Source organism: Xenopus laevis, chromosome 3L (genome assembly GCF_017654675.1).
Source record: "Xenopus laevis strain J_2021 chromosome 3L, Xenopus_laevis_v10.1, whole genome shotgun sequence".
In the NCBI taxonomy this organism is placed as follows: domain Eukaryota; kingdom Metazoa; phylum Chordata; class Amphibia; order Anura; family Pipidae; genus Xenopus; species Xenopus laevis.
This window is the reverse complement of record NC_054375.1, coordinates 139,465,231-139,478,029: the sequence shown is the minus strand read 5'-3', so window position 1 is coordinate 139,478,029 and position 12,799 is coordinate 139,465,231. Positions and strand designations below refer to the sequence as shown.

Sequence of the window (12,799 nt, the reverse complement as noted above, 5' to 3'; positions counted from 1 at the left end):
AGTTCATAGGTTCAAATGGAGGATCGAGCAGTGCTTCCAGCACGACGTTGAGATCCCATCCTGCCACCGGTGGGCGGAACTGAGGGGCTATATGAGCTACTCCTTGCAGGAATGTGCGTATTGCATCTTCATTTGCCAGCTTATGTTGGAACAGGACTGACAGGGCAGACACCTGGACTGTAATCCGTGCTGGAGGAATGACAACACTCTAGGAATGTCAAGCTCAGAGAAGGTAAATTCAGCTGCTCTGCACCAGTTAGAGTAGGTGCGCCACACTCTATGGTATGATTTGGAAGAGGATGATTTGCGTGCTTTAAACATAGTTGGACATCCTCTGCTAGTCCCCTATTCCGCCAGATGGACCTCTTTATCTTTTTGAAAACTCGTGGAAGCATGGGTAGAGGTGGAAAGACATAAGCTAGATAGAAGTGCCAGTGCGGAGTCATGGCATCTATGCCTGCAGCTAGCGGATCTCGGTGGCGAACGAAGAACCTTGCTGTCTTTCAATTGAGTCTGGACGCCATTAGGTCTATGCTTGGTCGTCCCCAGGTGCTTACGAGTTGCTCGAAGGCCTCTGGATGCAGTTCCCATTCCTCTGGGTCCAGTTGATTCCGGCTGAGAAGTCTGCCTTCGTGTTGCTACTCCCGGAATACGTATGGCTGAACGGAGTTGGTCTCCGCCCTGGGCAGAATCTTCCTGGCTTCCACCAGCGCCAACTGACTTTGTGTTGCTCCTTGGTGATTTATTTAAGCCACTGTGGTGACGTTGTCGCTCTGCATTCATACGGGCCGATCATCTTTTCGAGTTCCTCTCCGAACAATCTCTGTCCCTTAAATGGAAGTGAAGTTAACTCTTTCTTTGAGCTAATATCTGCCGACCAGCTTTTAAAGGAGAAGGAAATTCCCTGGGCGCAAAAACCCTCCCCTGTGTTGCCCCCCCTCCCTCCTGGTCTACCTGTCCCGCCGGGCAAATGCCCCTAACTTGTTACTCACCCCTCTGTGCAGGTCCAGTCCACGGAGTTCACAGGCACCATCTTCTCCCAAGCGGTCTTTTTCCTGCTTTGACCGGCGTTTTTGGCGCATGCGCCAAAAGTCACAAAGTTTTCCGATTTCACTTTGTGACTTTTGGCGCATGCGCAGTAGATCCGTACCAGTAAATTTCTCCTACTGCGCATGCGCCAAAAACGCCGGTCAAAGCAGGAAGAAGACCGCTTGGGAGAAGATGGCGCCTGCTGGAACACATGATGCGTTCCACTGAAAAAATAGGCAGGCTCCTTTTCCCCTCCCTGGCTGCTCTCTTCTGCTTGGCTTAGGACGCTATACTGTGCAAAACCCGCTGCAGTCCAGGGAGAGGAAGACAAGTACTGGCTGACAAGGTTTAGGCAGGTAGTAAGAAGGGCGCGGGGGGGAGCTGTGGAAATAGTAGCCCTTGCCACCTACGCAATGCAGTTGCATGAGGGGGTCCCCCCCAGACATAAACCCGCAGGTAAAATATGCCACTTACCCCTCACACCGGCCAGACCATCTGCTCTGGTACTCTCAGCGCAGGGATCCGTCTGGATGGTCGGTATAGTCTGAATGGCCAGGTTCTGAACCCCAGGTTCGTAGTGGGTTAGCTAACGTAAGAACAGGTAGCCCTGTTCTAGGCTTCACCCCGGGTGTCAGACTCAGCTGACTGAAGAATCCATCTGAATGATGGGTATCCATCCTCCCTGGAGCAGGACACTTGTAAAACTGATTATAGTGTACAGTGTGGGGGGTGAAGCCTGCTCTGGCACACCCCCTTAATTTAAATATCAAGTATCCTGCCTCCAGAGGATGGAGCTTAACCCCATCGTTCCCTGTGCCCCCCTTGAGACGGCAGAGAAATGTTAATTATTTGATCGAAATGGGAGTCTGTCGGAGGTGGCCTTTCCGTAATTAAGAGCTTTCTAGATATTGGGTTTCCAGATAATGGATTCCATACCTGTACTTTAAAACTATTTTTTTTTTTTTAGGAATGCACCAAATCCATTCGGCCGAACCCCTGAATCCTTCGCGAAAGATTCGGCCGAATACCAAGGGGTAAAATATTTTTTACTTACTGACAAAAAGTCACGCAATTTCCCTCCCGCCCCTAATTTGCATATGCAAATTAGGATTCGGTTCAAAAATGACCGACCTCTAAGAGGCACATTTATCAAGGGTCAAACTTCGAATTCATACGAGTTTTTTTAAACTCCCATAACTTCAAATGAATTAAAAATTCAAGTCAGAGTTTATTAATAAAATTTTTAAATTTGGATGAATTTAAACGACCAGAAAACTCAAATCGAATTTGATTAAAAACTCGAATGTCAGGAAGGCCGAATTGATCCCTGGACCTCTGCCATTGACTTAAACTGTAATTCGGCAGGTTTTAGGTGGCGAATAGTCGAATTTGAAATTCTTAAAGGGTCAGAGTATGATAAAGCTTGAAAATTAATTTTTTTTTTTTTTTTTTAAAAAAAAAACAAACTCGAATCGAGTTTGGATAACTCCCTAGTTGAATTTGACAGTTTTGACCATAGAAAAAAATCAAAAATTCTAATTCTCAATTTGACCCTTAATAAATCTGCCCCCATGTGTGTACATTAAAATCAGATTCCCAGTTTAACTATTTCCAAGAAAGCCATGTATGCAAAGCAGGTAGAAAGAAACAGCACCATGTAGGGATAACAGGGATAACTAGGCAGATTTAAATATTGGCAGAGGTGAAGAGAAATGGGGAGGAGGAGAGTAACTTACCTGGTCAGATAGAGATCCAATGTTGGCTGTTATGAACATGACTCCCGGTCCCCCCATGTCCCCAGTCACTGGTTACAGGGAAAATAACTGAATGAAAGGCTGCAATAGAAACAGATAGAGAACATCATCCCTAAAGGTGGCCACAGACAGAGTCAGCAGCTTATTGGCCCGTGTATGGTGCGCTCAGACGGGCTTCGCCAATCAATATCTGGCCGAAAGTCGGCCAGATGTTGATCGGACAGGACTAAAAATCCAGTTGGGTCACGGCCGAATCTGCTCGTTGATGCGGTCCCGCAAACCGACCGCCCATTACCCTTCGTTATGATAGGATGGTTGGGCCCTAGGGCCCACGATTGGATCAGCCCATCGCCCATCTCAATGTGGGCATATCGGGGAGAGATCTGCTCGTTTGGCATCTCTCAGTGTATAGCCACTTTAACACAGATGTAAAAGTGCCACGGCACAGCAACCCCTAGCAACCAATCAGGTATTTGTACCTGTCATTCTTACTGAACTAGACCAATCAAAGCAGACTACTGACCGACTGCTTTGTGTTGCTGCTCTGGGGTAAAACGGGAGTTTACGTTTAAATAAATGCTATGGATAGAGTATAAATGCTGAAATATAAGAGGCAGGTATGTGAGGAAGAGGAGACAAAATGAGAATGGCCCAATGAAAACAATATCAGAAGCAGAGGGACAGGGATATCCTGTGTGCCACCGGGGGACACTACCACATATACACTGACAACAGTCATGAGCTACAAAGCAAAGAAATGGCAACAAATACATCCCAGAGGCTGGAAGAAGCCACAATGCAAATGCACAGACAACAAGGACAGACGGACACAGGAAGTAGAAGAGGCAGAAGCACAAGGGCAGAGGAACTCACAAAAAGGATCCAGGAGCAGCAGTCAATGGCTGGAAGTGCTTACGCCTCTCTCAGCTATTCCTGGCAGCGTCTGTCTGCTTTCCTCGGAATATGGAAATCCCACGATGTCACCGTGCTCATGTTTATGCCTGTTGCTCTCCTGTCAGCCCATTGATCCCTTCCTGAATCAGGTATTTCTGCCCCTCCCACTGCAGGTGTCTGCCTCCCGTCTCAGGTATCTCAGTCCTTCCCTCCCCCTCAGTCACCTGTGTATTGATTTCACTGCTCTCTCTCTCTTAGATGAGCCCCAATCTCTTTCACAATGCTGAAGGGCGTTTGGTTCATAATTAAATGGCAGAACTACATCACTCATTGCTTCTTATTTTATTTCTATTTTATGATAGGAGTCGAGTATACATTGCTCTTCGCTTCACCCAAGAAGCTCTTGTCATGCATAGGAGCGTCTGGGGAGCAACAGAGGGTAACTCCTACTATTCAGATGTAAACCCACACAAACACATTCCTTAAAGCTCACAGAATTTACTATTGTACAATTTGCTCTCAAAATAGGCTTCTTGGTTTCAACGTCATTCCATTCTTCACTAACCACCGGTTCCATTCTTTTATAGCAGCCGAGTGCCAGGTAGGAGACATAACAAATGCTAAGGAGCAACTGTCAGCTGCTTTAGAGTGAAGAAGAACATCAGGATGGCAATCAAAGATATTCTGGCACAAAAGGACAACCAAATCCTTGAGGTGAGGTTTTATACTACAGGGTCAGACTCCAGCACAGAGATTACAGTGAGCACTCATCATGGAGCAGAATATGTTGAAAACAGGATAAGCATCACCTTGTCGTCTGCAACACCAACATGGACCACCATGGAGTGCAACACTGCAGCTTTGGGGAATGTCAGGAAGAGGAAGGCCTGGCAGATATCTGAAGCAGAAGAGTCTTCATGCAGCTTCACGCAGTCGGGTTGCCATGAAATGCCAAATGAGAAGGGTCACTCCTCGACATCACAGTGTTCTCCACATCCCCTTGCTGACCGGAACAAGGCCTCCGCTTCCACTACTCCTGGTGAAAATAAGTCTTGGACAGAAAAACATGCTAAAAAAAATTCAAACGGGCAAAAGAGAAAGCAGGGTAAGCAGACAAGCAGCCCAAGCGTTTCAAAGATGAAGGCTTCCTCTGCCAACACCTTCAATGAACTTGCAAGGGAAGCCAACAATAAAGATGATCCAGCTCCAGCAGAGGAGCAAATTACACCCGTACAGCAACACTCCACCCAGACTTGCACTCACTTCCACTGCACCTACGAGCATTCCAGCAACGCCGGGGCACTGACTTGGTTCCTGAAACTCTTCTCTCTTTAAAGCTTCAAGTTCCAGCCTATGTAATAAACACGGCAATCTGTACTTTGGAGTCTGGTTTTCTCAAATGATTCATATTATGCCTGTGAGAAAGGAGATGCCGAAATCTCTAACGAGAGATACACTGGCCAGTACAAAAGATAAGGGTACAAGACCTTTTAGCTAATATAGTGTTAATCCAGAGAACCTGATCCCTTTAACTAATATGAGGTAGCTATTGTCTAAAACTTACAACCAGCCAATTGTTCTAATGCATTTTGTGGTTGCCAGGGTCAATAAAACCTAGCAACTAGACAGCTTTTAAAATCTCAGGTTGAAAAGAGGCAGAATGGAAAAGCAAACAGTCAAACACAAAAAAAAACCAAAGAGCATTTATGAAGCGGACAACTTCGATTCAGGCTACAACATGCCATCTAATCATTCTCCATTACTCAGCACCATTTATAGTAAGGCATGGAGAGCATTTTTGCTGCCTCTGACTGTGAAGTCAAGACCAAAAAATGTACATATTACACCCAGACACTGAATAATAATAGTTAAACGAGTTGTTCACCTTTAAACAACTAGTTTTCAGATAGATCACCAGAAATAACTTTTTCCAATTACTTTCTATTTTCTGTGTGTCACCATTTTTCTAATATTAAAGTGTAAAGTGTCATTTTTCACCTTCTAAAGCAGTTCTGGGAGGGGGGTCGCCGACCCTGTAAACTGTTCTAATTTGATACATTTAGTTGATACATTTCTCATCTTTGTCCCTGGTGAGCAGAATCTCTGGGTTTCATTACAGGCAGCTGTTAGACTTGATACAATAGCTGCTAATAATCCAGAGATGCTGCTGAGAAATGGATCAACTAAATGTAGCAAAATTGTAACAGTTCAGAGTCTGCACCTGAATTACTGAGCTGCCAGACTCAAACACCAGAGACACTAACATTCAACTTTAATCTTAGATTGTGGAAAAACAGTAAAAAATAATTAAAAAAAAAAAAAGTCTATTTCTGGGGAACAATCTGAAAACAACTGAACTAAACAAAGTGTTTGAAAGGCTCAGCTTTTCTGTCATCCCGCTCATCTCTTAAAGGGGTTGTTCTCCTTTGAGTTAACTTTTAGTATGATGTAGAGAGTGATGTTCTGAGACAAGTTGCAACTAGTTTATATTTTTTATTATTTGTGGTTTTGAGTTATTTAGCTTTTTATTCAGCAGCTCTCCAGTTTGCAATTTCCGCAATCTGGTTGCTAGGGTCCAAATTACCCTAGCAACCGAGCAATGATTTGAATGAGAGACTGGAATATGAATAGGAGAGGGTCTAAATAGAAAGATCAGTAATAAAAAGTAGCACTACAATACATTTGTAGCCTTACAGAGCATTTGTTTATAGATGGGGTCAGTGACCTCTATTTGAAAGATGGAAAGAGTTGGAAGTAAAAGGGAAATAATTCCAAAATTATATATATAAAAAAAAAATATAATGAAGACCAATTGAAAAGTTGCTTAGAATTGGCCATTCTATAACATACTAAAAGTTAACATACTTAGGCGAGCATAGACCGTTTCATCTGGGTGCCTGAGAGACCAAAACGTTGAGCAAAATAAACCTTTGAAAGATTGATTCAGCAAGTCCTGTGAGTATATAAAGTTCAAGAGGACCCGAACTCCTTGGTTAGTGAACCAAAAATGTCTTTATTTTTCAAACTTGTGCATCCTGAAAAATAAAGATATTTTTGGTTCACTAACCAAGGAGTAAATACTTTGACCCTGCACCCACGTTTATGGAAGACTGGTTCAGAGTGCAAGCGTCTGATTCAGGATATATATATATATATATATATAGATATATAGATATATAGATATATAGATATATAGATATATAGATATATAGATATATAGATATATAGATATAGATATATAGATATATATATATATATATATATATATATAGATATATATAGATATATATAGAGATATATAGAGATATATAGAGATATATAGAGATATATAGAGATATATAGAGATATATAGAGATATATAGAGATATATAGAGATATATAGAGATATATAGAGATATATAGAGATATATAGAGATATATAGAGATATAGAGATATAGATATAGAGATATAGATATAGAGATATAGAGATATAGAGATATAGATATAGAGATATAGAGATATAGATATAGAGATATAGATATAGATATAGAGATATATATATAGATAGATATATATATCTCTATATCTCTATATCTCTATATCTCTATATCTCTATATCTCTATATCTCTATATCTCTATATCTCTATATCTCTATATCTCTATATCTCGATAGATAGATAGATAGATAGATAGATAGATAGATAGATAGATAGATAGATAACAGGATTTTTTTTACTTACCGTTAAATCTGTTTCTCTGTAGTCGATAAGGGGGACACAGGGAACGATGGGGTTAAGCTCCATCCTCCGGAGGCAGGACACTTGAATTATTTAAATTGAATGGGCGTGCCAGAGCAGGCTTAACCCCTCCCACTGAACACAGTCTTCAGTTTGTTCCAAAGCCGCTAACGGGAACTATATACATAACAAAAAACTGGCAGAACAGATAACCAGGGGAGAATTCAGTTTTGACAAAAGTCATGGTCGACGGCTCGCCGACGGGCGGGAAGCCCTGTGTCCCCCTTATCGACTACAGAGAAACAGATTTAACGGTAAGTAAAAAAAATCCTGTTTTCTCTGCCGTCTCAAGGGGGACACAGGGAACGATGGGGACTTAACAAAGCAGTCCCAACACAACAGGGTGGGGCCGAGCCTAGACCAATAATGTAGAATTACTTAATCACTGAGTGTAACACCTGCCGTCCGAGAGAAGCCTCGGCGGAAGAAAAGGTGTCAACATGATAAAATTTAGCAAAGGTGTGCGTGGAAGACCAAGTAGCCGCCTTGCAAATCTGCTCTAGGGAGGCAGAGTTTCGCCACGCCCAGGAGGCCCCCACCGCTCTAGTGGAGTGGGCCCGGATACCGTCTGGTGGACTCTTCCCCTTTACTCGATAGGCATGTTTGATTGTCTCTTTAATCCAGCGAGAGATGGTCATCTTAGATGCTGCCTGACCTTTGCGTGGGCCAGAAGGAAGAATGAACAATGACTGGGACTTCCTGAAGGGCTTGGACCGTTCAATGTACCAACGGAGGGCTCTGACCACATCAAGGCTGTGTAACCGACGTTCCTTGCTGTTCTTAGGTGCTGGACATAGGGACGGGGCTACTATTTCTTGATTGACGTGGAAAGATGAGACGACCTTGGGCAGAAAGGTCGGGACAGTTCGAAGCACGGCTTTATCTTTATGAAAGATCAGAAAAGGTGGATTGCAGGAGAGAGCGCCAAGCTCTGAAACTCTTCGAGTGGAGGTAATAGCCATAAGGAACACCACCTTCCAGGTGACCCACGTATCGGAGATCGAGCTCATCGGTTCAAAGGGGGGATCAAGAAGAGCCTCCAAGACTAAGTTGAGATCCCACCCCGCTACGGGTGGTTGGAATGGAGGAGCAATGTGAGCAACACCTTGAAGAAATGTACGTATGGCATCTTCGTTGGCCAACCTATGCTGAAACAACACCGACAGGGCAGATACTTGGACCTTGAGGGAGCTAGTCTTCAGACCCATCTGTAATCCGTGTTGAAGGAAAGACAGGACTCTAGGAATGTTGAGGTGAGTGAAGGGGAGTTCAGCAGCCCTGCACCATGTAGAGTAGGCATTCCACACCCTATAGTAAGACTTGGAAGATGAAGCTTTACGTGCCTTGAGCATGGTAGGAATGACGTCCTCTGTTACACCCCTGCTCCGCCAGATGGATGCCTCAACAGCCACCCCGTCAATGCGAAGAGACCTGGATTGTGATGCACTATTGGGCCTTGCTGTAGAAGGTCTGGTCGGAATTCCAGCCGAATGGGAGGCGCTATTGACATTTCTTGTAGGTCGGAAAACCATGTCCTCCGTGGCCAAAATGGGGCCACAACTATCGCTACTGCCTGGGACATCTTTATCTTCTTTAGAACTCGTGGCAGCATAGGCAGAGGAGGGAAGACATATGCTAGCTTGAAGTCCCAGAGCTGAGTCATGGCATCCACCCCCGCGGCTAGAGGATCTCGGTAGCGAGCGAAGAACCTTGGCACTTTTCGATTGAGTCTGGACGCCATTAGATCTATACTTGGACGTCCCCAACTCCCGACAAGTAGGTCGAAGGCCTCCGGGTGCAATTCCCATTCCCCGGAATGCAGCTGGTTCCGGCTGAGAAAATCCGCCTTCGTGTTGGTCACGCCTGGAATGTGTATCGCCGACAACTTCACTGCATTGCTTTCCGCCCAATGCAGAACTTGGCTGGCCTCCGTCAGTGCCAACTGACTCCGAGTTCCGCCTTGGCGGTTTATGTATGCCACTGTGGTGACATTGTCGCTCTGTATGCGAACAGATTGCCCTTGAAGTTGACTCGTCCACTGATGAAGTGCTAATTTTACTGCCCTCAATTCGAGGATGTTGATTGGGAGGCAGGCTTCTTGCTGGGACCAAAGTCCCTGTGCTGACTGATTGTCCCAATTCGCCCCCCAGCCCTGAAGGCTGGCATCTGTGGCTATCACCTTCCAATCCGGGGTTGCCCAGGACTGGCCCGTGGCAAGATTCTCGTGGACCAGCCACCAGCGGAGCGCCTCTCGAGTGGTCTGTGTCAACCGAAGTGGTCGTGATAATGCTCCCCCTTCCAGGTGGAAAGAATGTTGGCTTGCAGGGGACGCAAATGAATCTGTGCAAATGGAACCGCCTCTATGACGGAAACCATCGTTCCCAGAACCTGCATCGCCTTGCGAACTGTAGTGGTTCGGTTGGATAAGAGGGATTGTACTTGACTCTTTACTTTGGTCTGTTTGTCTGTTGGTAGACTGACAATCTGCATCTCTGTGTTGAAGTCTAGTCCCAAGAAGGTCATTTGGCGACTTGGGTAGGGGTTGGATTTCTTCCAATTGATGGTCCACCCGAAATCCTGGAGCAGGAGGACTGCCTTGTTGAGATCCATCTCCGCCTTCTGCGGCGATGCGGCTGTCAGAAGAAGATCGTCTAGGTAAGGTGTCACCGATAATCCCTGGAGTCGTAGGGTCGCTGCAGTGACCGACATAAGCTTGGTGAACACCCTGGGAGCTGACGACAGGCCAAAGGGAAGAGCTACAAATTGGTAATGTCTGTTCTTGAACGCAAAGCGAAGATAGCGGTGGTGAGGAGGCCAAATTGGGACATGCAAATAGGCGTCCTTGATGTCCAGAGACATCATTAGTTGATTCTGTTCCATTCCCCGTATTACTGACCGAAGTGTCTCCATTTTGAACCGTACATGTCGAATGAATTTGTTGAGACCTTTGAGATCTAACACAGGTCTGACGGTGCCATCCTTCTTCGGAACTGTGAAAAGGTTTGAGTAAAAACCGGAGAATCTCTCCGGCGGAGGAACGGGTACAATGACTCCTGTTTGCGCCATCTTCTCTATGCATTGCAAGAAGGTTCTTGACTTGGCAGGATTCGACGGGACCCTGGACATAAAAAAGGTTCTGGGTGGAACAGATGTTAAATCGAGATGGTATCCCTCCGAAACAATTTCGTTCACCCAAGCATCTGATGAGTGAGAGATCCAGACCTCCCGGAATCGTAGAAGCTTGCCCCCGATTTTTTCTAACGATTCCGGAGGGGGTGCCCCGTCATGATGACGCAGGCTTGTCAACTGATGGCTTGTTGTAGGCCTTGTTGTTGTTCTTCCATGATGGACGACCTTTCTCGTTACCTTTGGAACGGAAATTGGAGCGTTGAGGGGGGCTATGCCGCCGAGAGAAACGTCCGGTTTGGCCACGAAAAAATTTCCCTCGTCTATGAGTTGTGGACGTGCGCCCTCTGGCTTGGGGGAGAAAGGTACTTTTACCTCCAGTAGCTTGGGAGATAATTTTTTCGAGTTCCTCCCCAAACAGTCGTTGCCCCATGAATGGTAGTGAAGTTAAGGCTTTCTTAGAACTTATATCGGCCGACCAACTTTTGAGCCATAATGTTCTGCGAGCTGCTATGGATAGTGCCGAGGTGCGCGCGGTGAGTTGCGCGGCATCTAAGGTGGCGTCGCATAAGTAGCTTGATGCCTCTGCAATAGTCTGGGCGAAAGGTAAAAGTTCATCCCGAGCAACACCTTCCTGAATGTCTCTGACAAGGGACTCCGACCATGCCAGGATGGCCCTGGACACCCAGGCTGACGCTAGACAAGGCCTTAGTGTAGATCCAGCTGAGGAAAAAATGGCTCTCAGAAAACCCTCCGACCTTCTGTCTGAAGGATCCTTAAACGCTGCTGCGTCAGTGACAGGCAGTGTGGTGGATTTGGAAAGTCTGGACACTGGTGCATCCACAGTCGGGGGATTAGACCACTTGTCGACCAATTCTTTAGGAAAAGGATAAGACTTGGTGAACTTCTTGGTAGCCTGGAATTTACGTTCAGGGGCATTCCATTCGTTTTGGATAATACTAGTTAGCTGTTCATGGTCAGGGAAACAGGTTGACAACTTGTGTTGTCTTTTGAAAAGTGAAGACGTTTCACCTTGTTTCTTAGGCTTTTGAGATAAGTTAAGTACCTCGAGTACTCCCTTGATAATGTTATCTATGTCGTGTGGGGAATCCTTATCCCTGCCTTCTTCCCTGTCATCTTCCTCAAACTCAGAAGACTCATCTGAAGAGGGAAGTGCACCTTCTGAAGACAATTGCTCCTCGGCTGAATCATCAGAATGGGATTGAGGATTAACTGCTTTAGTTTCCTCGCAGCGTTTTCGCTTGGCACCTTTCTTAGGTTGAAGGTGTGCTAGGGCCTTCCCTAATGTATCAGCAATAGCTGGTAAACCCTGCAATGATGCCAGGGATTGGGAAAGCTGGACCGCCCACAGAGGAGGTGGTGGGTCAGCAGAGGGACCAGGTGCCGGGTCTGGAGACAAGTCTGGTGATAAGTCTTCAGCCTGTGGTTCTGAGGGACCCCCAGAAGCAGCAGCTGCCCCCTGCCCCCTAGTGCAGGATAAGCAAAGAGGCTCCTTATGGCTCCCAGGCAACTTAACTTGGCACTTGGTGCAGGCCAGGTATCTCACCTGTGTTGTGGAGGGAGCCCTTCCCCCCGCCCTTGTGAATGGCCCCCCTGTCCTACCTTCTGCCATTATAGTGTCAGTGAGAGGGGTTGAGTCGTGTTCAGTCTCGCCTGCAGTGGGAGAAGCGAACGGCGCGAAGTCTAAAATGGCCGCCGGAACGCATGCGTTTCTGCGCATGCGCGAAAGCGCGAGGGAGACTGCCGCGCCAAAAAGAAATGGCCGCTGGAACGCAGATGCGTTCCACACGGAGCGAACCGCTGCGAGCGACGGAGTTAGCCGCTCTCCCCCAAACTGACAATGGCGCTGTAAGTAGCAACAGTCCAAGGACCCTCCCAGGTCACAGAGCTGCAGCAGGCAAGACAGGAGGGCATTACTATAGCCAAGGACAGGCAGGCAGCGGGCCCAGGCGGGGGGAGGGGGGGGCTGGGGTTGGTAAGGGCAAGTGGCAGCAATAGGGTGCCCCCCAAGGCCAGAACCCATAAGTAAATGAGCCACTTACCCCTCACACCGGCCAGACCGTCTGCAATGAAGAAAACAGAGCAGGAAATCGTCTGGGTGGTCGGTTATAGCCTGTGGGCTAGGGAAGTGACCCCGGTGGGTTAAGTCCTCGTAGGGGGTTAACCAATGTAAAGCAGGGAACCCTGATTACGGTAT

The 12,799-nt window shown here is 46.3% G+C and overlaps 1 protein-coding gene across 1 annotated transcript in view; it reads right to left on the bottom strand.

Annotated features, from left to right (window-relative positions):
* inpp5a.2.L (inositol polyphosphate-5-phosphatase, 40kDa, gene 2 L homeolog) overlaps positions 1–3,808 on the bottom strand; it is a 48,661-nt gene extending 44,853 nt beyond the window's left edge. The window contains exons 1-2 of the mRNA XM_018253541.2: positions 3,657–3,808; positions 2,766–2,864 (exon numbers count right to left, since the gene is read on the bottom strand). Coding sequence (XP_018109030.1) covers positions 2,766–2,822 — 57 coding nt within the window. The 5' untranslated portion in view covers positions 2,823–2,864; positions 3,657–3,808. The remainder of the gene's footprint in view (positions 1–2,765; positions 2,865–3,656) is intronic.
* Between the last annotated feature and the right edge of the window lie 8,991 nt (positions 3,809–12,799).